This window comes from Sus scrofa, chromosome 13, assembly GCF_000003025.6.
Source record: "Sus scrofa isolate TJ Tabasco breed Duroc chromosome 13, Sscrofa11.1, whole genome shotgun sequence".
Lineage (NCBI taxonomy): Eukaryota > Metazoa > Chordata > Mammalia > Artiodactyla > Suidae > Sus > Sus scrofa.
This window is the reverse complement of record NC_010455.5, coordinates 196,325,721-196,350,819: the sequence shown is the minus strand read 5'-3', so window position 1 is coordinate 196,350,819 and position 25,099 is coordinate 196,325,721. Positions and strand designations below refer to the sequence as shown.

Below are 25,099 nucleotides of genomic sequence, written 5' to 3'. Positions count from 1 at the left end.
TATTCCTTTGTTAATGAGCCCTATCTTATTGATACTCAAGCTATAAAGAAAACTGCTTTTTCTACTGCATACTAAAGTATGGTTCTCTGGGGTTCTGTCGTTTTTAGATCGAATTTCAAAGGAGTCCAGCAAGGTTTTTGAAGACGTCCTCGAGAGTTTCTATTCAATCGATTGTATTAAATCCCAGTTTGAAGCGTGGCGTTCAAAATACTACATGTCCTACAAAGATGCTTACATTGGTCTTTGTTTGCCGAAGCTGTTCAATCCCCTTATAAGGCTGCAGCTTCTCACTTGGACTCCTCTTGAGGTGAGTGGCTTCTCTGAACGTTAGAAAGCAGTATACCATGAGGTCTGGTTAATTCTAATCTCAAAGCTAGAGATACACGCTTTAGCAAAGTATTTTTCAGAAGAGATAGGTCACAGGGCTATAATTGATAAAAATTATAGCTGGGTGTCATCTCAAGAGCTTTCCTTTTATGTTCTAGCCCCTCTCAAGAGACCTCTTTGTTGCTTTCCAATTTATGTCAGTGTCTTTCTCAGTCACCTAAAATTACATGCAGTGACACTAAATGAACAAATGAATAAGAACTTAGTTCTGGGAGTTCCCATCGTGGCTCAACAGGTTGAGAACCGACTAGCATCCTTGAGCATACAGATTTGACCCCCTGGCCTCACTCGGCGGGCTAAGGATCTGGCATTGCCACCAGCTGCGATGTAGGCCGCAGATGCAGCTTGGTTCTGGTGTTGCCCTGGCTGTGGCATAGGCTGGCAGCTGCAGCTCCGATTTGACCCCTGGCCTGGGATGCTGCAGGTGTGGCCCTAAAAGGAAAGAAAAAAAAAAAAAAAAAACTTGGGTTCATTGATCCCAGAAAAACCTGGAACCTCATGGGACACCTTAATGGGGTAGGTGTGAAATGGGGCCTTGAACTGTGTGGTGCTGGAGACCAGGAGGATGAAGTAAACTGATAGGTGTAAGAGGTGGATCAGTAGGGCCTGCTGACCTGTTACGTGAGGGAGGGAACTGGAATTGGCGTTGCATACATCTGGTGGTCAGATTTAAGGTACAGTTTTGGAAATTACCAACGTAGGCGTGGAGCCGTGGGCGCGAATGAGATGGGCGGGCCTGCATATGTAAACTGTAACGAAAGGAGGGCCTGGAAGCAACAGGGGAAAAGATGTGCGCTCTGGGATCCATCGGCTCCCAGCTCCTGATTGCCCTTGGCCGGACCTTGTGGCGTTCCACTCTGTGCCTGTGCGTCTTGGTACACGGTAGAGGCTCGGGGACCTGTGTGCATTTGGAAGTTCTTTTTCTGTGCGGTTGCCTCCTTGGCCCCACAGCTTCCAGCCAGCTCGGCCTCCCTGAACTTTGGTGTCTGTCTCCTCCACTCACCAAAACTATGCTCTGCTCGCAGCTCTCTGCTCTGCTTGCCTGACCAGGAGCTCCCCTCGCTGGAGCCCCGGCCTTCAGGGGCCCAGTCCTGAACTGCCTGGGGTGGCACATTCCCTGGAAATAGATTTCTCTTGTATTTTGTCCAGTTTTTAGTTTATGACTGGAGGCTAAAGCCAGTTGCAGTTCCTCTTCATGGCCAGAAGAAGAAAGAAATAGCCGCCGTTTTGTTTAAGTAAACCTTCTAAATGTTTTCTAGGCAAAATGTCGTGACTTCGAGAACATGCTGTGGTTTGAGTCCTTGCTGTTTTACGGTTGTGAAGAGCGAGAGCAAGAAAAAGATGATGTAGACGTTGCACTGTTACCTACTATTGTGGAAAAGGTGATTCTTCCCAAACTAACAGGTAGAGATTGCCGACCATTCAAACACGTTGGGCTTTTCACATCTCTTTTTAGGAGTTTTTAATCAGAGCATACGTTCTCATGGAAATTACAGTGTAAATAGTAGAGTTACCACCAGACTCAGAGATGGCTAAAAGGTACACTTCTCTTAACCTGGAGCTGGAAGACCACCTTGGGGAGGGCCTGGAGGTGGGAGCACCAGTTGACCAATAGGCAAATTTTAGGACCTTAAGACTGCTTGAAGCAAAACTAAATATCTAGTCCTGGGGGAATTATGTATTTTTCCAGGGAACAATGTTATTTATTACTTTTATCTGTTTCTCATAAGAGATTAGGAATCATGGACATAAGGGACCTATTTTAAATACTAAAAATAGGAGTTCCCGTCGTGGCATAACGGAAATGAATCCAACTAGGAGCCATGAGGTTGCGGGTTCGATCCCTGGCCTGGTTCAGTGGGTTAAGGATCCGGTGTTGCCGTGAGCTGTGATGTAGGTCGAAGATGCGGCTCAGATCTGGCGTGGCTGTGGCTGTGGTGCACGCTGGCAGCTGTAGCTCTGATTGGACCCCCTAGCCTGGGAACCTCCATATACTGTGGGTGCAACCCTAAAAAGCCAAAAAAAAAAAAAAAGCTAAAAATAAAGTTCAAGTCTAGTTAGAAATTCTTGATACTGGGGCAGCATCTCCTATGATACAGAAATCCTTCTTTCTCCCATCTTTATCTTCACCAAGAAGCAGAAAATAATAGGAGTCTGTTCCCTCTCCACATTTGCCACAGTTAATAGGACAAGGAAGACTGAAGCTTATACTCGAGGGAAAGAAAAAGCAAATCATGACTGGCGTTTCTCAGTTGAGGACAGCTTGACATCCGATTTAAGCCAGCTGCAGGGTACTTCTGTATCTCAGTACACTCTTTTTTTTCTTCATAGTGATAGCTGAAAATATGTGGGACCCCTTTTCTACCACACAGACGTCAAGAATGGTTGGAATTACGCTAAAATTAATAAATGGATATCCTTCAGTAGTGAATGCAGAAAACAAAAATACACAGGTAATTTATTATTATCTATGAAAGGTGTTTTGAAATTATTTTATCTTCTCTCCCTTTGAAAATGAGCAAAAATTGAGAGAATGAGTAGTTAGGAGCCAGTCAGAAAATCTGATTCTCCCACTTGGGCCATCTGATCCTTTGTCACCTGAAATATACAGCATTTGAGAGAGTAGTTTTTAGTTTTAAAATCTCTGTGGAAGGGTGACGGTATTAGCCCTTCATTTATGCCATTTGTCGCCCTGCTCATCACCCTACCCCCGTTCTCAATCGGACTAATCAGACCTCCCTCGAAGAAATGTATTTTTTAGGAAAAAGAACCTAAGACTACTAGAATGGGTAACGACTGACGATATAAATAAGGAAACATTTCAGTAATGTTTAAAACCACTAGGTATTGTTTTATACCTAGTTTCCAAAGTTCAAACTGCTGTCCCAGTGGACATTCTTAGGAGCTGTTTAGACATGGGAAAGTTCTCTTTATCATTGTTTTGTTTTCATTGACCTCATTTTGGAAAAACCAGGGTGTAGGTCTGATCCTAAATCTTTATGTAGCAGAAAAGGGGTTGGACGATTTCTCAGTTGCTTTACTGCTTGATCGTTGATGTGAACTAAGAGTAGTATTAAAAACCTTAGGGCCTTTGGTGGGAAAGGTCAGACATTCGAAACTGTTCACTCAGAGTTGAGTACTCAATTACGTGACTTGGAATATAGCTTATCTTTATTTCCTATAACCTAACTTTGCCCATAACCCTTATTAAAATGCATGGTCTATTTTTAACTTTTTAGGTGTACCTTAAAGCACTTTTATTGAGAATGAGGAGAACTTTAGATGATGATGTATTCATGCCCTTATATCCCAAAAAGTAAGTAACTCCTGAGAACATTAAAGGTGATAGTATTCCGCATTCTCTTTCAGAGAAGGCTTATTAAATTCTGGGAAAACGAAGTATATGTAGCATGAAATACAGACCTTGCCTACGTAGGGTAAGCCTGTAGCCCAGAGAGACTGGCTCAGTGGGGAAGTCGTTCCCTTAAGCAGGGAAAAGCACACAGTGCTTTCTGTTGTCCCCTACCATCTCAGAGTAAATGATTATCCTCTGGAATACAGTTGTTCGGAAATTGAAAAAAATTAGCTCTTTCTTTTGTTCACCTCTTTTACATAGAGAAAGAAATCTTCTAGGAATTAGATGGCACATGAACATATAAAACATTTCATCATGACGTCTTTTTCTTTTTTTCTTAGTGTCTTAGAAAATAAAAATTCTGGGCCTTATTTGTTTTTTCAACGACAGTTTTGGTCTTCAGTTAAGGTACGTGTCTGTGGGCTGTCTAAAAGACTTGAGATTTTGTTTGATTTTCATATATTATTTTAATATTTGGTTAAGTAATTTCATAGGCTTAGATCTATGTCTATATAAAGTTTCCATTTTACAAACTAACTTTATTCCAAAAGTTGATTTGGGTTTGAGGTTTGTAGAGGAGAAAATTCTGAGTTCCATTAAGGAGCAGACGAGACAACACAGTGCCTTACTAAAGCACAGTTATTTTATTCAGCAAGTAGGGTACCAGGTCCTCTTCTAAGTTGGGAGGACCTAGCACTGAGCAAGGTAGAAGTAGAGCCTTCACAGTTGTTTATCGTCCAGCACAATGAACAGATGGCAAACCAGGAATCTCAGGTATGATGAATTTTGAAAAAAGGAATTCAGAGTTTATGGAAGCATATGACAAGGGGTGTAGGAGATTCCTTTCCACCCCGAGAAAGTAATATTTGGGTTGTTAGACCAGCTGAAGAAATGAGTCTTTGGCCCTGAGGTGAGGGAGAGCAGGATATACTAGAACCGAGAGAAGTCTAGAATGGCTAGAGTTAGGGAAGGGACGAGGAGTCTGGATGATAGATAGGGAGCTGTGATTTACATACAGACGTGTCATCACTACCCAGATCAAGATGTGTGACACTTCCATCCTCTCCCCCAAAGCCCCCGTGCCCCTTTGCAGTCAATCCCATCCCTACACTTTGGCTACCACCCCACCGCCTTTTTTTTTTAATTTTATGGCTGCACCATGGCCCATGGAAGTTCCTGGGCCATGGATTGAATCCGAGCCACAGCTGCAACCTATCCTGCAGCCGTGGCAATGCTGGATCCTTTTAACCCACTGTGCTGGGCCAGGGATTAAATCTGTGCCTCCACAGTGACCTGAACCACTGCAGTCAGATTCTTAACCCCCAGTGCCACAGCTTTTTATTGTCCTGTAGTTTTCTTTGTAAGACCATCTTAGAAACGGAATTGTATGCCATCTAGCCTTTTGAGTCTGGCTTCATTCACAACATAATGCATTTGTGGTTTATCAGTGTTGTCGTGCTTTCATTCCGTTTTATTGCTACATGGTATTCAAGTGTATGGTGGGTATACCATAGGATTTTTGGTTTGGATTTTTATCCAAACCCCAGTTGAGAGATGTTGCACTGTTTCCAGTTTGGAGTAATTATGAATAACCCGTTTGTGTACAGGTTTTTTGGGTATGTACATTTCGGTTCACTTGGGTAAACGCCTGGGCAAGACTGTTTTCTGGACCGACAGTGCATTCGTGTTCTAGTTCATCTTCTTTCTCACCACTCACCACACTTGGTATCTTCAGGGGTTTTATTTTTTTTTTTAAGTTTTTTACTGGGTGTATAGTTGTGTTTGCGGTTTTAATTTGTATTTCCCTAATGACTGATGACGCTGAGCATGTTTTCATGTGCTTATTTACCATTTGTATATCTTTTTTGGTGAAGTACCTATTCAGATCTGTGGCTCATTTTTAAAAATTAGGCTTTCTTTCCTTTTTTGTTTATTTTTTTTGCAGAGAGTGCACATTTTAATGAAACCACCATGCTTACTATTTCCAGATTCTTCGTACATTTAAAATCAGATAGACTGAATAAACTACTTATTTTCTTTTCAATGTTTTGCAGTCACAAAATAGTATCACTCTTCTCTACTACTGCATAGGAAATTCTGGAAAGATAGCAGCATGTTATTTTCGGCCTAAAAATATGCTCTTCTCAAATACAGTGATAAAGCAATAGAAAGTGAAAATTATAGCAAGAGGAAGAAGAGCACCTATAAACGTGCATGGAATACACCTATACCAAACCATCAAATTGGGTTTTCTTATTACTGAGCTTTGGTGTATGTATTCTTGATATAAGTACTTCGTCACAGACATGATTTGCAAAGAGTGTTCCCCCCAGGCCGTGGCTTGTCTTCATCCTTTTTCCAAGTGCAGAGGTTCTTCATTGTGATGAAGTCCCGTTTATTACTTTTTCCTGTTTTGGATCGTGCTTTAGGTGTCATATCTAAGAAGTCTTTGCCTGACACAGGGCCGCAAAGTTTGTCTCCTGTCCTTTCTTCTGGGTGTTTCATGAGTTTAGGTTTTTACATTTACGTCTGTGATGGATTTTGAGTACATTGTTACAGAGGGCGTGAGGCCTCGATTGCTGTTTGTTTGTCCTAGTGTGGTTTGTTGAGAAGACTTTTTTTTTTTTTTTTTTAATTAAATTCCTTTTGTACTTTGAAAATCAGCTGACCTTATGTGGGTCATGGAAGGTTTTTAGTACTTTGCCATTTTTAAGATCATCTGGCTGCTCTGTGAGGGTAATGGATTGACGTAGGTAAAAATAGTAGTAGTGAGAGTGAGAATTAGTGTTTATTACATATTCACTGCGTGCCAAGCACCGTACCACACCCTTAATATAGGTTATCTTGTTGAATCCTCACAATAGGCCTGTGAGCTTGACATAATTGCTCTCACTCTGCAGAGGCACAGGATAACCTGCCAGGCTCCTCCTCTGTTTAGTGGGAGAGATGGGAGTCTCACTCAAGCCAGTCTGACGCTGGAGCGGCTCTTCTTCACTGGGGTTTTCTGAGAGAATTCATACTCGATACCCTATGGCTTCCAATATGTATGCATCTAGAATGGTTCTAGCTTGTGCTATCCCTGGGAGAATTAAGTAAGGACTCAGCTCATTTTCTGTAGGCTTCAGTTCTCTCAAAGAACTGTGCGTGAGAAAAACTCTACCAGAGCTCCTGCTCACCGCCACTGGAGTAACTGCAGGGTCTGGAGGAGACGGTGGCAGCTGAGATGGGGGGTGACGGTGGGAGTCCAGAGATGTATGGGGGAGGGGTCAGGAATGGCAAGCAGGCTCTGGCCTGATTGGATAGATAGTGTTGCCATTTCCTTGAGATGAGAAATACTGGGAACTTAGGCATGTTTATGGTGGAGTGGGCTGGGGTTTCCACTTTATGTGTATTGAGGTTAAGTAGCTTCTGATGTCTGGTTGATGAGGTCTGGTAAAGGTGCGATGTGGTTCGAAAAGAAATCTCCAGGAGTTCCCATCCTGGCTCAGTTGTTAATGAATCCGACTAAAAACCATGAGGTTGCAGGTTCAATCCCTGCCTTGCTCAGTGGGTTAAGGACCTGGCGTTGCCGTGAGCTGTGGTGTGGGTCGCAGACGAGGCTTGGATCCCGAGTTGCTGTGGCTCTGGCGTAGGCCAGCGGCTGCAGCTCCATTCGACCCCTAGCCTGGGAAGCTCCATATGCCTCGGGAGTGGCCCAAGAAATGGCAAAAAGAAAAGAAAAAGAAAAGAAAAGAGATCTCCATCTTCTGTGGGAGCCATAGGGACTGGTCGAGGCATGATTTTCAAGGAGGACTTGTGCCTAAGCAGCAGCACTTGCCCACTAATGGAAAATGTTTTGTTATCAGTATTGTCCACTACAGTGACCACTGGCTCCATCTCCCTTTTACATTTCCCTTCATCTCAGTCATTCTGGGAAATATTCAGACCCTTTACAGCTGCTTATTACTGCTTAGGCAAGACCTGGTCCACTGGATTTCATTATTGTGTTACTAATTTACTTTAGACATAATTTAATTGCTTAACATTATGTCTCAATTTTTTTTCTTTTCAAAAAACACCTTTAGTAACAAAGGTCAGATATGCGGTTGCCACAGATGGGAGTTTGGGGAGGGGGTCAGGTGGGGGGATTGGGTCAAGGGGAGCGAAAGGCACCAGTTTCCAGTTATAAAATGAGTTCTGGGGAATGTAATGCCCAACATGGTGAGTATAATTAACTGTAGTGTCTTGTCTGTTTGAAAATTGCTAAGGAAATGAAGAGCTGTAACTGTGAGGCGAGGGATGTGAACTCATCTTATGGGGATATCTCACAATGTTACTTAAATCATTGTGTTGTACACCTGAGACTTAGACTTTGAGCCACAAGGGAAGTCCTACCGTAAACTTATGCAATGTTCAATGTCAATTGTATCTCAGTAAAACTGGGAAACCTAATTCTTTTTCTTCTTTCTAGCTCTTAGGGAATTTTCTTCAATGGTACGGCATTTTCTCAAACAAAACTCTTCAGGAATTATCAATAGACGGTCTATTAAATAGATACATTCTCATGGCTTTTCAGAATTCAGAATATGGAGATGACAGCATCAAAAAAGCCCAGAACGTGAGTTAAATGACCCATACTGTGGTTTTTAAAGCGTTTAAGTTAAGGTAAATTAAGTTTTCTTGGGAGTTCCAGTCATGGCTCAGTGGTTAACGAATCTGACAAGAACCATGAGGTTGCAGGTTCAATACCTGGCCTTGCTCAGTGGGTTAAGGATCCCGAGTTGTGGCGAGCTGTGGTGTAGGTCACAGACACGGCTTGGATCCCATATAGCTGTGGCTCTGGCGAAGGCCAGCGGCTACAGCTCCAATTAGACCCCTAGCCTGGGGACCCTCATATGCCGCGGGTTCGGCCCTAGAAAAGACAGACAAAACAAAACAGAAGTGTTCTTTGTTTGGAGAGATTTGAGAAGTTTATGAAACCCATTGATGTTGAACTTTGTATAATATTGACTGTCAGCTCACCTCCCAGGTACTTCTAAACCTCCTTAGTGTTTTCTACAGAAGCATCTGTACTGTTATATATGTGTCTATTGCTCCTTCTAGCCATGTAGCTCTACCAGTATTTATTTTTGTAGGTATTAATACAAGTTTTAATTTGAGGATTTTTTTTTTTATAGTTGAATCAGTGCTATTTTGAGTGTTAAAGCAGTGGTCTCTTCCCATTTAATTAATTATACCAGAGTTAGTTAAATTTTTTTTTTTTTACTTTATATACATGAGTTACACAGTTTCGATCTTTTGAAAAAATATTTATATACAGTCATATGATTAAAGAAAAAAGCGGTAGTTTTTTGACCTGAACCATGTGAGAGTAATTCTCTGACATACTCTCCCTCCCCCCCAGATATTTTTGTATCTGTTTCTTATAAACATGGATATTCTTGTACATGATTGCAGTATAGCCATCACCATCAGGAAATTAACGTTTATATATTACTGTCACTTAGTCCTTAGGCTCCTCTTCCACTTTTATCTGCTGTCTCGATAATATCCAAAAGAAATTGGCAAAAGAAATCCCCAGATCATCCCTTCCATTTAATTGTCATGTCTCTATAGTCTCTAATCTGGAAGAGTTCTTCATTCTTTGACCTTCATAACCTGACACTCTTGGAAACGACAGGCCAATTATCTTATAGAATGTCCCTGATTTGTCTGATAAAATCTCATGATTCAGATTTTGTATCTTTGGCAGGAATTGTCATAGACTTTATTAGTAAGAGTCCCTTCAAGTTGATTTCTGTGACCTTGTCACAGGTCCTCTAATTTGGCAGGAGCACTTGCTTGCTTTCTGACGTATGGTGTTCCAGGCTCATTCTTGTATTTGCTTGGCCCAGCTCGGGAATCATTCTTTTCTCTAAGCATCCCTGAGTTCTCATTCACTGGCTCCTTTCTCCCATGGGGAACCAGCCTTCCCTAGCTTGGGTTTTGGTACCCCATGCCAGGCGGCCACCACGCTCCCTGCTCATCCTGCTTAGGCTCTTCCCCTAGGCTGCCCTTTTGGTGTGATGCTCTCTTCATCCCTTTCTGGGCCACCACGGCTCCCTCTGCCAGCATGGGTGCCTACTCACTGAACTGTTCAGCATGGGGAGTGGCTGCAATTTAGTATTTACACTATACATGTTTTTACATCAAAACATCATTTAGGGCATCTGGAAAGACTAGAAAATGAAGCAGATGGTTATCAGTTTTATGCTTCTAGTTCGCTTAAGTATTAGAGAAATTATTAATCTTTTGCTTTGAGTATCTGTTGAAGTTTAAAATTCAGGTATATTTGTATAGTTTATGTAGAAAATCAGATTTAAAGGAATATTCCTTATATGTAGTTAGTTAGATGTAGCACAATAACAAGTCTTCTAGTTAAATACATCATCCTGTTATCTAGACTCAGATGCTTTCATTTATTTTTGTTTTAACTATTTTACCTCTTTTATCTTCATAGGTAATCAATTGTTTCCCCAAGCAGTGGTTCATGAATCTGAAAGGAGAAAGAACTATTTCTCAGTTAGAAAACTTCTGTCGGTACCTTGTACACTTAGCAGATACAATTTACAGAAACAGTATTGGGTGCTCTGATGTGGAAAAAAGAAATGCAAGGTAAATACTTGTAATTATTAAGTGCTATGGTAGTGCAGAGTTTTTAGTTGGCAGATTTAGTATTGTTAAAATATTTTTAGGAGTTCCCGCCGTGGCGCAGTGGTTAACGAATCCGACTAGGAACCATGAGGTTGCGGGTTCCGGCCCTGGCTTTGCTCAGTGGGTTAAGGATCCAGTGTTGCCATGAGCTGTGGTGTGGGTTGCAGACGTGGCTGGATCCCCAGTTGCTGTGGCTCTGGTGTAGGCTGGCGGCTACAGCTCCCATTAGACCCCTAGCCTGGGAACCTCCATATGCCCAGGGAATGGCCCAAGAAATAGCAAAAAGACAAAAAAATATATATATATATATATTTTTAGTAAAGACATGGTTTTATTTTACTTTAAACTGTACATTGACTTAGTATTGACAAAGCTACAAGAAGTACATTTTTTTTTTCATTTTTGCAGCTTTTGATTAATCTTTTTTCATTATGTTATTTATGGTATTAAGGGAAAACTTCTCATAAGCACCAGCCATTAGGGGAAAGAATGAATCATTTCTTCTGTCTCCTGCCTCGAGGAATTGGGGAGATCTCATGCTCTTAAAATGAACATCATGGATCTTGGTCTTTGGAGGTTCATGATGCGGATGTAAATGAAAAGATAGCTACTGAAACCCAAAGTGTATCGAAGGTTGTATCCCAGTTTGGGGACATTGGTGCTCTAGGTTGAGGTTCTCTAGATCCATGTCTAGGACTAAAAGTTACCATCATGATTTTTGGGGAGCACTTATGCATATTTTTTATCAAGTGTTTGAAGGAATAAACCATTACCCTTTTTCAGGACATTGTCTTGGATGTTCATGTAATTTGAGATAAATCTCTAGTATAAAAAGTGTAGTAATAATAACAACTAGGAGCATTTGGAAAAGTTTTATTTTTGGACATTTCATTTCATATTCTCCTTCATGTCAGAATGTCGTTTTCATTTCAATCACACCATGGGTCATACTTCGGTAGCAAAGTCTTTCTTTTCCCTTGTTCCTCTCCCATGAAAAAAACCCCGATTTTCTTAAGAGAAAATTTGCTGTCTTTTACAATAAAATTAAAAGCAAAGTAGATTCGGTGGTAAAAGTCTTTTGTCAGGTGGTTTTGGTTTATATTTTTATTTCATCCTTAACCTGTCATCTTGGTGTTGGTTGTTACTTATTGGCACTAATATTTCTCTCAGTGTGTTGAGTGTTGATTTCTATGTATTTAACAGTGTTTTTGTTGGGGAGTTAAATATCAACAAATAGTATTTACTTTTCTACAGAAAAGAATTTCAGCAGCTATTTAAGCACCCACTGTGCAGTGCACATAAAGTACACATGGTCTCAAAGTCTTACAGATTATATTCCTTCCTAAAGAGGGGCTTAATACAAATAATAATGGATAAAGAGGAATCCCTGTTGTGGCTCAGTGGAAATGAGCCCAACCAGTTTCATTGAGGATGTGGGTTCGACCCCTGGCCTCACTCAGTGGGTTAACAGTCTGGCATTGCCATGAGCTGTGGTGCAGGTCACATATGCAGCTTGGACCCCTTATTGCTGTGGCCGTGGTGTAGGCCGGCAGCTGTAGCTCGCATTCGGTGCTTAGCCTGGGAACTTCCATATGCAATCGTGCAGCCCTAAAATTAAAAAAAAAAAAAAGGAAGAAAGAGACAACTAATAATGTCACATTGTATAGTGTTTGTCACAAGTGGTTCAAACTAAATATTAAGAGTAGTTTGTGGAGCATCAGTATCACCTGGGAGCTTTGTTAGGACTGTAAATTCTCAGGTTCCACCCCAGACCTGCAGAACAGAATTCTGAGGGTGGGACCTGGTGATCTGTGTTTCAGCTCCCTCTATATAATTGCGATCATGTCAAAATTTGAGCATTGCCGAGAATGTCTTCTAGCTGGGGTGGTAGAGGGAGCCATGTTATATGTTAGTGGTGAATTTTTGAGGAGTGGCAGTTATGTTGGATCTTGATGGATTAGTGATGAAGACACACAAATATCATTTGCGTTCCAGTTATATTCCAGAAGAGCTGGGACTCTTTGGGAAGGAATGGAGGCGGGGCTCTGAAGTAGTTAGGTGATAGGTGGCTTTCTTTCCATTCTAGATATTAATGAAAATCATCCATCTGAGTGAGATTTGGGTGTGTTTTCAATTTTGGAAGTGGGCTAGTCATTTAAACATAGGCAAGTTTTTTTTTAAATATGGATAATTCTTTTTTCACATGCTGTACCTCGCTAATCTCCACCTCCTTTTTTCTCTTTTAGGGAAAACATAAAACAGATAGTAAAACTCCTTGCAAGTGTTCGAGCTCTGGATCATGCTCTGTCTGTTGCAAGCGATCACAATGTGAAAGAATTTAAGTCTTTGATCGAAGGAAAATAGATCTGTGAGACTCAAAAAAAAGCCTATTTGCTCTAATACCATTCCCAATGTAAAAAGTTTGTATATATGTAAAGTTTCTTAAACTGTAAAATACTGACTCTTGTTTTAATACAAAGAACCTTATTAATATTCAATACTGTGTCCTTAAATGCGATTTCTTCGGGATGAAAGGAGTTCAGATTATCCCTAGGAAGTTTATGAATGGTTTCCTTACTGCCCGTCATACTTTGTTTACAGAAGTGTTTTATATGGTCACCTAAATTAACCCTCTCAGTTAATTGTCCTCTGTAAACAATGTGTGCGATGTATATTGTGTAATTATGCCTCTATATATATATATATATATATATGTACACATATATATATTTATACCACCATGGAGTTACTTTCACACTGGAAATTTTTGGTGGTTTTCTACAGAGTAAAGCCTTTTAATAGCAGAACATTATTCAGTAGCAAATTGTTTTAGGGAAATTACTACATGTCGCAACAAAGGGCTGGCAAGTGACTAGGTAGTCATCACCTTGGGTTAGCAGTTGCTGTCACTGTAGCTGTGTTGCCTTAAAACTGAGAGTCGAGTGTGGACTTTGCTGTTGGTAAATGGTGGACTTTTCTTCCTCTAATTAGCATTGCAGTCAAACGTAGGTTTAATGTGAGCTCTAAGTAATATATGCAACATAGGTTTTTGAAAAGAACATAGAAGTTTAATTTTGGGAATTAATAGACCCACAACCTAACTGCATGGTTTGGGGCTGACTCTCCTGTCTCATTCATGGTTTTGCTCCCTGACCAGCTTAAAAAAAATACATGCATTGGAATTTTAGTAGTCTGTCTTAACATCCCACATATGTGAGTTATATATGCAATAAAGTTCACGCCTTGCTCATTAGCCACACCAGGCAGTTTAATATCCATGGACTTCTATAATGTTTATACCATGTTGTAAATATTCAGAGAACTTGTTCTAAAGTTTATGCTTTCTGATTCTGTGATTTTCAAAAGAGGAACTTTTTGGAAATTAAGGACTATTGTTTGATAATTATATATGTAATTAAGCTTTAGCCAAGCATTAAATTAATTTTTAAATAGATCCTTTGTTGTATTTTGCTGGCGGCTAACTTAGTTTAGAGCATTTCCGATGACTAATACAGTGAGACTTAGCATGTGTACCCTTGGTCAAGTCAAATAATATTTAGAAGGTGTCATGCACCCTAACTGCTCTGTGAATTTTACCTTTATTTTAGGAACATCGCATATCCCTACAAATTCATCCTGGATGAATTTTTTGTTACACTTTAAAGTGGCTACTGACCAGAATTAAAATGAGAACACTTACTCTCAACTTCAGTGGACTAAACCGTATAAACATGTACATATGTATGACATGCACATCACTTGTGCCTTATATTTGTGTTTCCAAACCCACTGGACTGATGGACTTTTTTCTGTGTCTGCTTTTAAGGCCTCTTGAAGTAATCTGAGATGTTTTCATCCTGTGAAATCCATCAGGCTGTGTAACTTTCAGGGATGGGTTTGAACACCACACCAGGACCTTGCTGTAAGGTGCATTTAGCATAGAACTGTGCAGGGAGCAAGTGGTTCTCATTATCACCACCAGTGTTTTTGTATTTTGTTCTGCTTTTCTTTTTGACTGCATCCTCAGCATGTGGAAGTTCCTGGGCCAGGGGTTGAATCCAGGCTGCAGCTGCAACCTGCACCACCACAGCTGCCGCAATGCCGGATCCTTGGTCTCTTGCGCCGGACAGGGGATTGAACCCATGCCACCACAGAGACAATGCCAGGTCTTTAACCCAATGTGCCACAGTGGAAACTCCTTGCCACCAGAGGTTTTTTTATTCCTGAAATAGCTAAAGGACATTCTTTCTTATGAAGGAAAACTGTCAAAATATAAATCCAGAGGGTGACATTTTAATAAAGCTGAGTCTTTCCAGTTTATTCTTTTGGAACAGTCTTCCGGAATACTTCAAACACAAATGAAGGCTTTCGAAAAGGAAAACTGTTTGAATGATACAGTATAAACCACAGTCATAAAGACTGATAACTACGATTGTACCGGATGATGTTGGTGACTCATGGCAGCTCTGCCTGGGAGCTTTCTCTTGTCCTGTGCTACAAGTCCACCACCTGATGTTCCTGGGAACAACCCTCAGCCCAAGAAAGGAGCGGGAAGAAAAATCCCCCAGCGTGTGCATTCAGGTCCTCTGGGGAGCAGCCACTGAGATGGCATTACATATCCAGGAGATTTGAGGGGGAAACGATAACAAGGGACCAAAGAGCAGGGAGCAAGAGGAGGCCAGGAGAGCCTTAGATCTGAGAGAGCCTGAGGCAGATGCGACCTCTGAAGGAGAGAGGGAGAGAGTTAAGGACGGTGTCAGACGTCAGCACAGGTCTGAGAAAGTTCCAGCAAGGCAGATGGCGTCCTCAATCCAGTGTCACGGTTCTGAGGAGTTTCACGTCTCCAGGGGCTGGCCTGCCTTCATGCCCCACCATGCTCAGTAACTGGTGGAGAGCTGTTCTTGGGAGCACAGCCTGTACACCCCATTTCTCCTTGTCGCATTTCACGTCTACTACATCAGCTTCCTAAACTCGTCAGGAACACAGGTATGTCATCTCGCAGAGGGCTTGTGCCAGTTTAAACCATAGCTGCTGGTAGTGATGACCTTATCACCCAGACTTGGCCATGAATTGCACAAGTCTTTTTTTTTTTTTTTTTTTTTTGTCTTTTTGCTATTTCTTGGGCTGCTCCCAGGGCATATGGAGGTTCCCAGGCTAGGGGTCCAGTCGGAGCTGTAGCCCCCAGCCTACGCCAGGGCCACAGCAACTCAGGATCCGAGCCGCATCTGCAAACTATACCACAGCAACTCAGGATCCGAGCCGCATCTGCAACCTATACCACAGCTCACGGCAACGCCAGATTGTTAACCCACTGAGCAAGGACAGGGACCGAACCCGCAACCTCATGGTTCCTAGTCGGATTCGTTAACCACTGTGCCACGACGGGAACTCTGAATTGCACAAGTCTTAAAGCAAGTATCTTCCTCATAGAATATACCCATATAGGGTGCCCTGATTTTTCTAAAGACAGGTTTATCCAGGTATGATTTATAAAGTCGATCCCCTATATGCATGTGTAGTTCTGTGAGTTTGGACAGATGGCCTAATTTTGTTTTAAATGTTCATGTCCCTTGAAATCATGCAATCCTCCTCAAAATGATCAAATGTTATAGAGCTGCAAAATACAATATGAAAATGTCTACATTGCTACATTGTAGTGGTTCCTTGTGGTCACAATAACTCTTCTCACTAGCATCATACTATCCATATAGTAAAGGGAGTGTTGCCATTCCCTAGTCATGACAAAGAACACTTTGTTGTTTCAAGTAAATGAAAATGAGAACAGTTAAACACTAGAAATCCTACATGTAGCAAGAAGAATGAAGTACATGTGAATGTTTGGGAGGCCTTATACTTCGATAAGGCTGTCGTTGTCCAAAATGTGTTAGAGGCTGCCCCCCAGAACTGCCATGGATCTTGGTCAGAGCTGCTGAGCGTGACCACAGATGGCCCAGGAAAAAAATTGTTATAGGGAATCAGTATTGATAAGCAGTGTTGACTGGCCCCTGGCCTGCTTCTGGACCTTGGGCCCCAGTCATTTGTACTGGCTTTTCCTCCCCAGCTCTGCCAGCCCTACCTCTAGCAGAGGCTCAAAAGTTAGAATCATCCCATACAATGGGAATGCCTAACACAGCATTTCTCAGGACGTATACTGTGGTCCATTCGTTCTTGGGCTCTTTAAAATATCTTTAGGGAAATGTACCTTATACGCTGCTTGATAATTCAAATACACGGTAAATGATAAGGTTTGACAAATCCTGTAGAAACCACGTTAAGGTATTTTACAAAAGCACTTTGACCATGAAAGCTTACCTTTTACATACAACTTTCGATGTTGAAATGCCTTAGATGCCTGCTGCTTAGGGACCAAGAGCCAGGTTGAGGAGTGGTGGACATCCTTCAGCTCTGATCTCAGGAAGGCCAAGCCCTGTTGGGGCTCTGGTCCTTTTGATTTCTGCAAGCACTCTGATGTGTCATTAAAACAAGCCCCTTCACTTGAGCTCTCTTGACTTGGTCTCTTGTTTCAAATGAAAACTCTTCTTGTCACACACAAGTTCCCTGTTTGCTCCAGTTGGAATTTTCTTAACTCTGGTATGTGTGAGCGATTTTTCAGTCTGAAGTTTTTGTTTGATTTTAGTCTCCAAATGACTCTGCTCTCAAGTGTACTGTATTTTCTGCTTATAGGGTTATTTTTCCAATTTAAATTTATTCAAAGCAAACAGCTAATGCTCCCTGTAACCTTTGTATTGCCTCTCAAGAGCACCGTTTCTTTAACAAGGAGTCATCCCTTCTTCTATAATGGATCTCTGCAGTTCCTGGCAGGAAAGTTGGCTCTCTCCAGTCTGTGTAACCTAAAAAGGAGCTGTTAAAGGTAGCTGAAGCGGGCTGTTAACGTTCCCCAAATTTGCTAAGTGCTTTCTAGCATTTTTGATAAGGAAGCCCAGGCTTTCAGGAAAAGTAGACCCTACACTAATTCCATGGTGAATCTGTCAAAATTCCTAGCCTAATGACAATTTTTTATATCATTGGGATAACCAATCATTTCTAAACTGATAAATTCTACATTTACTGCGTTCATACTATTAGAGGGGGCCATATATATAGTCACCATGAGAGTATTTCTGACATGGTGATTACATGTTTCAGCCTGAAACGGAATTATCTATAAAGAAATAATTTGGTCAAAACCAACATTTAAAAAATACCGTGTTTGCCTTCAATCCTTCAAAGCTTTTGGAGCGGATAACTGAAGCACCTATCGGGCTGTTTGACTGATCTCTGTTTCTTTTTCTCTTCTGATGGAGAGTTACATAAGCCCTGCATTAGTTGTCTGTGGCTGCTGTAACAAATTCCTGCAAGTTGAGTAATTTAAAACAACAGAAACTCATTCCCTCACAGTTCTGGAGTCCAGGGGTTTGAGATAAAGTTACGGGTAAAGACATGCTCCCTTCAAAGTCTCTAGGGAAGAATCCTTCCTGCCCTCTTCCAGCTTCTGGTGGCTGCTGACATCATCCCTTGGCTAGTGGTCACATTGCTGCAGTCTCTGCCTCTGTCTTCACACTGTGTGTGTGTGTGTGTGATGTCCCTCTGCTGTCTCCTTATAAGGACGTTTGTGATTACATTTAGGGCCTACCCAGATAATCCAGAATAATTTAAATCCTTCATCACATCTACAAAGACTGGTTTCCCCCATAAATTAATATTCACACATTCCAGGGATTAGGATGTGGATGAATGTCTTTTGGAGATGGTATTTTTCTTCCTACCATAGGCCTCATTGCTCAATTTCAAGAGTCAAGATAATGTCAGCCCATCTTTCTAAGCCCTTAGGACCTAACTAAGAAGTTGTGTGTGCCACTGAACCGTATTTTAAGTCAGCCCACCCCAAAGACACTCTTTAAATTTGGTGAAAACTTGTCCAGCTCTTTTCAAGTGCTGTAATGAACAAAGTGTAAATAAGAAAGAGGAATAAGAACAAGAAGAAATAACATTTTTTAGAAGTCACTCATAAAATGGCCCTTAAACCGTGGGAAGGTGTTTATTTCATGACTAAAATGATCCATTTTGAAAGGACTTGGGAAATCCGTGACCTTCTATTGACAGCTCTAGGAATAAGAGTCTGACTTACTCTCCAGCTTAACTGGAAGGAAGGAGCAGCAATTCAGACCTAGAACCAAGAAATGCTGACCTAAATTTCCTTAGTTTAAAATCAAAAGACACCAGGAATAGGCAGAACATTTGCTTCTAAAAGGGCATAGCAACACTATTTTGCACCTTGAGAAAGGAGGGGTTCCTGCTGTACGCACACACAGACACAGGTGCACTGGAAGATGCGGTGTGGGCAAGTTGGGTTTGCAGTCCCAACTCCACTTGAAACTGAATAATTTTTAACAAGTTAACTTTTCTGGGTCTCAGTTGTCATAAAAAGCAACTTCCAGGCAATGTACTCGATAACACCAACGTATGTCCTGAAGCTATAACCTTCCCTATGTTTTTGTTGTTGTTGTTGTTGTTTTGGTGCTTACCTGTCTGGCATTCCTTGTGGAAGTATTATACCTGAAAAGGCAATAAGAAAAATTCCATTCTCGCCCACTCCCATTTTGTTTTCTCTGTCCAATGTCATCTTCAATTGGAATGGATTCTTCTGAAGGGGGCACGTGAGGGGCAGAAGTAACCATAGACCAGTAGAGTAACTTCATTAATTCCGAGGCTGCTGTCAGTAACCACCAGTTGAGCAAAACAGTTTTTCTAAGGAGTAGTACTGAATAAGAGAAATCCTCTCCACTTCTCAGAACTAAAGCTAAGTGTCTGCCATCACCTTCTAGAAAAGTCGTGGCTTCATTTTTAATGAATGACAGCTACTTTAGTATCCCGAAACCAGAGTGGGTTCTAGCTTCTCTAAAGTGAAATGTGAAGCCATGTGACAGGGCCCAGAGGGGGAAATGATCTTGTGCAATATACTAAATTTAAATTCTGCTTTTGCTGTTGGTAAAGCAAGAAGGGGAAGACATAAAGAAAAAGCAAAGGCAAGTGGAAACAGTTTCCCAGGGGGCTGAGTTCTTCGGGTTTTTCAATTCCTTTTTGCCCTGTTGGTTTTGATCATTTTTAGATTTATTAAGTGGAAACGGAATAAGAAGTCCGTAGAAAAAAACGATATAAGCCACGATGCATGATTTGTTGAAAAATGAAGATAGGAGGAAAGGGGAAGATTCTTTAGTTATGAAATTACACTGTTAGCAAAATATTCGCTATTCAGTGACAACCATAGCTGCCTTGGCCTCAGTCCAGCCAGCCATGTTTGAGTATTGAGATCCTAGCTAGCGATTTCCTATTCTCTCCACTGTACATACAGTTGAGGACTCTTTTTTATAGTACTCTTGAGAGCTCCAGAACACAGCAAATGAAAAGGCAACGAGCAAGGTTGTTCCAAAACGGAATTAGTTTTTCTTCCTGCTTCCTACCGAGACGCTCAGAATAAGAACCCGGCGCTGTTCGCAGGGAGACACCATGGACAGCTCTTCAGGCTTTGCCCTCTTAGCCTGCTGCGCTGACTGTCCCGAGGCCTCCCCCGAGTCTACGCCGATGGGGGCCGCAGGGGGTGGTCGGGACACCCATCTTGGGCACGTATCAATATCCAGCTCCCAAAGCTTTTCCCCAGAGTCCCTCCTTGGAGCCTACAGGGAGGGCTGGTAAGCTCTGAAAAGCCCACGCAAGGGGGTCAAGAAGGACGCATCTTCCCTCTCCCCGTCGCATCACCAGCGGTGGGACCTGCAGCCGCAGCCTGGGGTACACGCCGCCCGCGGCGAAGGTTGGTGCCCTTGGAGGCGGTGGCCACCCACCACTACCTGGCCCGCCGGGCGGCCCCCGAGTGGGCGTGGCCCCCGGACGCCCCCGCCCCTTTCCTGCGAGGGGCGGGCCTTCCGCCCCGGGCCCCGGCGCAATGCGGAAGAGATGGACCTGCTGGAACGGAAGTGACGCTTCCGGCGACTGTGGCTGCGGCTGCGGAAGACGGAGGAGGAGGAGCCGGAGGAAGAGGTGAGCCGGCTGGCGGAGGGCGGGGAGCGGCTGCGGCCGGACCCACCGGCTGCGGGGCTCGCGGGCCGGCGCTTCCTGGAGCAATCTCCGCCTCCGCAGCCTGGGCGGGAGCGGTGAGAGGCGACCGCCGGCTGCCGGGTATGGGAGGGCTGGCAGGGTGGTTGGGAGCCCACTGGTTGTGAGGGCGCCGCGTCGGGCGGGGGGCTGAGGTGACAGCGGCTGTCAGCCTGCCCGCAGGAAAGGCACCGATTAGTATGGGCGCCGGGTCATCTTTTCTGGCGTATAATGGAGGGAACGGACTGCTCGTCGTTTCCGTCCCCCTGGGAAGGAGCCGCTTTCCTGACGGTCGATTGCCCGGGACCCCCGAGGAGCCCCGGTCGGGTCCGTGTCCCGAGTCGTGACTCTTCCCGGGTGGCCATTCATATTTACCGGCTGCCGCCTGCGGACCGGTCAGCCCGCGGTGCCCTGGGGCTGGGCGGGAGGCGGCGGTAACCTGTGTCGCTTTCCTTGCCCTTCACCGCCGCCCCCGGGAGAGCTTGTTCAGTCGGGTAATCCTTTCCCATTTCTCGCCCCCTAAGGAGCTTTGAATCCGCCTTGGTAACCTTCCCACCTACGTCTCGTTTTCCCCCTTTCGGCCTGAAGTTTCCGAACCGTTTCCCTTTTAACGTAGTGACAAATCCTGAAGCAGGAAGCTGATAAACAATTCCGAGCGAAATACGCTCAATTTTTTTCCTTTTGGTAAACATAAACTAAAGGGGAAACTCCTCTTAACCAAGCCGTTCATGGGCTTGGAGTGATAAAACCCCGACTTGCCTTGCGCTGAGAATTGGTGCCGTTTCGTCTTGCTTTTCTGTAAAATTAAGTGACGACTTATCTTTTGGAATAAACCATTCTCTCCCCGAGCTCCCTTTTTTTTCCACCCCACCCCCCATCAAAACCTGGCAGGGAGGGACTTCTGGATGCCTTGCAGTCCTTGCTGCAGAAAGAAACATTAGCTTCATTTGCTTTGCTTTTGCTTGGTTTTCACAGGGCTGCCTCTGAAGAAAGGAGAATGGCGTTCAGCAAAGGATTTCGGATCTATCACAAATTGGATCCCCCACCTTTCAGCCTCATAGTGGAAACTAGGCATAAGGAAGAATGTCTCATGTTCGAGTCTGGGGCTGTAGCCGTGCTCTGTAAGTCATCTCGTACAGCCCAGCTGATGATGGTCTGTTTTGATTTGAAATAATTCAGATTCAACCCATTTTTTTAAGGAAGACTCTGATAACCTTCTCATTGTTTTTCACCTAGCAGGTCATGCTTTTATTTCCTTTTAACCAGATCTTATTTTCTTTTCTTCCCCTGCTGCAGGTTTTTTTTGGAGGTGGGGGGAGATGCAGGTTTTGGTACACATTTTTGCTTTCTTGGGTTCCTCTGCTGCTCCTAAAAGTAAATCTTTCTAAAAAAGAAAAAAAATATGGTTGCAATTTGTAGCACAACACATCAACCCATAAAATGGCTTGCTTGACATTTTTGCTGTGATGAATTTCTTTTTTTTTTTTTTTTTTTTTTTTTGCTTTTTATGGACGAACCTCCGGCATATGGAGGTTCCCAAGCTAGGGGTCTAATCAGAGCTACAGCTGCCAGCCTACACCACAGCAACGCAGGATCCGAACCACATCTGCTACCTACACCACAGCTCATGGCAACACCAGATCCTTAACCCACTGACCGAACAACATGATTCCTAGTCGGATTCGATTCCTCTACGCCACGACAGGAACTCCTGTGATGAATTTCTTATAGGTCAGTTATAGTAATGGACTATAAGAGTATTTAATATTATTGGAGTATCTTATGGTGAGGCTCTTATATTTTCATTAAGAGAATTGTAAACAAGCTTTAACATTTCATGTAAGGTAGGTGATTGATTTCATATTGTTTAGAAAATTATTTTCATAGTTTATTTTAAAGAAAAGGACTACTTGCACCACAAGAAAAATAGTATATGAGTAATGTTAAGGTTGTTTTGTAGGAAAATGGATGAAATTGAAAAGAAAGAGATTAATTTGAATATTACATTTGTTTTTGTCCTTTCTTATTAATAAATATTACATTTCTTAATATAAGATTTTGGCAGATAACTTCAGCTTGGAGTTATTTCTAATGTAATTATGTTGTTAGAGGCTTTCTAGTGATAACTACTCGTGCTGTATTAGTTTTCTCTGTGTACTGTCAGTTTAGGTATCGGTCATATTTTTATAAATTAAAAATACCATTTGGGCGTTTCCTGTCATGGGGCAGCAGAAAAGAATCCAACTAGGAGCCATGAGGGTATGGATTCAATCCCTGGCTTCGATCAGCGGGATAAGGATCCGTGTGGCTGTGAGCTATGGTGTAGGTCGCAGACACGGCTCAGATCTCAAGTTGCTGTGACTGTGGCATAGGCTGGTGGCTATAGCTCCGATTGGACCCCTAGCCTGGGAATCTCCATATGCCATGGGTGCAGCCCTAAAAAGCAAAAAAAAAAAAAAAAAAACCATTTGAAAGGCGTATTTACAAATATAAGCCCCTAAATAATTTAAATTATTAAACTTTCTCCAGATTCAATAGTGAAGAGCAGAAGACCCTGATCTTTGCGCACAGAATATTAACACACAGAATTTTAATATCAATTAAACTTGATCTTAATACTCTAAAATGTCACAGTTTTATTTTGATTGGGGAAAAGGTTAGTGACATATGAAAGTCTTAAGCAAAGAATGATGTATAAGAAATGTGTTTTTTGATACATATAGTAACATGGTACAAGTGAGCAGGAAGAGGCTATATGTTTTCTAAGAAACAAGTATTAGTAATATGGGTTATATGCAGTCAGTATGGACTTAATACATCTAAATTGTTGTTTATGCTTCAGTCAATCAGAATATAACTTGCTACAATATTACCTGCATAGGGTATTTCTTTTCTTTTTCTTTTTCTTTTTTTTTTTTTTTTTTTTTTTTTTTTTGTCTTTTTGCCATTTCTTGGGCCGCTCCCGAGGCATATGGAGGTTCCCAGGCTAGGAGTCCAATTGGAGCTGTAGCCACCGGCCTATGACAGAGCCACAGCAATGCGGGATCCAAGCCACGTCTGTGACCTACACCACAGCTCACCGCAACGCTGGATCCTTAACCCACTGAGCAAGGCCAGGGATCGAACCCGCAACCTCATGGTTCCTAGTCGGATTCGTTAACCACTGAACCACAATGGGAACTCCGGGTATTTCTTCATAGTACAAATATAATTCTTATACTGAAGAATTCTTAATCAAAACTATCTGCAGGGAAAAGGTTTGTTTTCATATGTGAAACATTTTTCAGCTGCTTGTGTGTTTTCTGTGACATCTGATTTCCTAATTTGTCTAAATTTTAAATGTTTTTTGTTAGTTGTGGTTACTGGTAAGGATGGGAAATCAAATTTTCAGCTACAAAGTATGTAATTACTTGTGGATATTAGGATTATTGCTATGCTTTACTCCAAAGTCAGGAAGCTTAAGTATTATCCTACTTCCAAACCTCTATCAGTCCTCTTTTATGTCAAATAATGGTTAAAAAAAAAAAAAACCCAAAACCCTCCGTTTTGGCATTAACATTCAATTTAAGAAAAATAATATTAAAAACATTTTCTTAACTATTTATTAACTGTTTTCATTAGATTTAGACTGTCCAGGTCTTTTCAGGAGAAAAAAATCTTTGCATGTTGCTGGCATAAATGGATATATAATCTCTCGGGTATGTCATTAGCTTTTCTCCTATAAACTTTACTATTTACAATATTAATATTTTTAAGAGCTAACAGACGCTTTTTGTAAATCGTTTGACTTGTGAAATTAATTTGACACACGGTCTGAAGCGACACCAAGGTGGGTCTTGTGCCGTAGAATGTTGATTTTTAAAACCTGCACATGTTTTCAATGCCTGTTGTACTGAGGGAACTGTGCTTGGAGAATACGGAGGTCTTCTGTTTGCTTTAGCCATCCGTGCCCCTCTAGTTCCAATGCATCTTGCATATTAATCCACCAGAAGAATCTTCTAAAATCATGTTTAATGTTAAACCAAAATGTAACCCCATTTTTCAGTAAATTTAAGTTCAGACTCTTCAAGTTTGCCAATTCAGGCCTTTCATAATTTGGCCCCACCCTGTTGGCTCAGTGTTGATCTCCTTTAAGGAGGGAGACTCTGGCCTTTCCTCTGCACTTTCTCAAAGTATGGGGGTTTTTCCAGTCCTGGTTGTGCAGTCCCTCTTCCTCTGAGACTTCTAGAATGCTCTTCTCCACCTTCCCAGCTGAAGCCTGTCAGTTCCTGCTCTCGACTTCTTCCTTCTCGAAACTCTGCCCCACCCACCCACCCACCCCAGCTCCCTCTCCTCTCTTCCTTCCCTTCATTTTTTTGTAGGACTTAGTCCATATCACAAGATAAGTGCTTTTTAGATGCCAGTTTTATCCTTCTCTACGTGCTCGTATGCAGATGTTTTTCTTGAATGTAGATGATGAAAGTGACCCTAGCAGGACTCAGTCATCATGTACCAAACTGTCTTGACTTCTACAGGCTCCAGCTGCCCACTTTAAAGTTTAAACAAGACATAGGCAATACATGTCATTGAGGACTGGCAACCACTTAATCTTCTTGA

The 25,099-nt window shown here is 42.2% G+C and overlaps 2 protein-coding genes across 24 annotated transcripts in view; both read left to right on the top strand.

Moving 5' to 3' along the window:
• PAXBP1 (PAX3 and PAX7 binding protein 1) overlaps positions 1-13,868 on the top strand; it is a 34,307-nt gene extending 20,439 nt beyond the window's left edge. The window contains exons 11-18 of the mRNA XM_003132753.5: positions 108-307; positions 1,647-1,791; positions 2,719-2,840; positions 3,627-3,703; positions 4,084-4,150; positions 8,193-8,339; positions 10,221-10,375; positions 12,661-13,868. Coding sequence (XP_003132801.2) covers positions 108-307; positions 1,647-1,791; positions 2,719-2,840; positions 3,627-3,703; positions 4,084-4,150; positions 8,193-8,339; positions 10,221-10,375; positions 12,661-12,778 — 1,031 coding nt within the window. The 3' untranslated portion in view covers positions 12,779-13,868. The remainder of the gene's footprint in view (positions 1-107; positions 308-1,646; positions 1,792-2,718; positions 2,841-3,626; positions 3,704-4,083; positions 4,151-8,192; positions 8,340-10,220; positions 10,376-12,660) is intronic.
• The window catches only part of SYNJ1 (synaptojanin 1), a 100,412-nt gene continuing 95,620 nt past the window's right edge, over positions 20,308-25,099 (top strand). For 17 of the 23 annotated variants that reach the window (XM_021070927.1, XM_013982570.2, XM_013982572.2 and 14 more), the window contains exons 1-2: positions 20,309-20,449; positions 21,479-21,624. In XM_021070927.1, coding sequence (XP_020926586.1) covers positions 20,355-20,449; positions 21,479-21,624 — 241 coding nt within the window. In that variant the 5' untranslated portion in view covers positions 20,309-20,354. Of the gene's footprint in view, positions 20,588-21,478; positions 21,625-25,099 lie in introns of all 23 variants that reach the window. The other 6 variants (XM_013982569.2, XM_021070923.1, XM_021070922.1 and 3 more) reach the window with 6 other exon arrangements.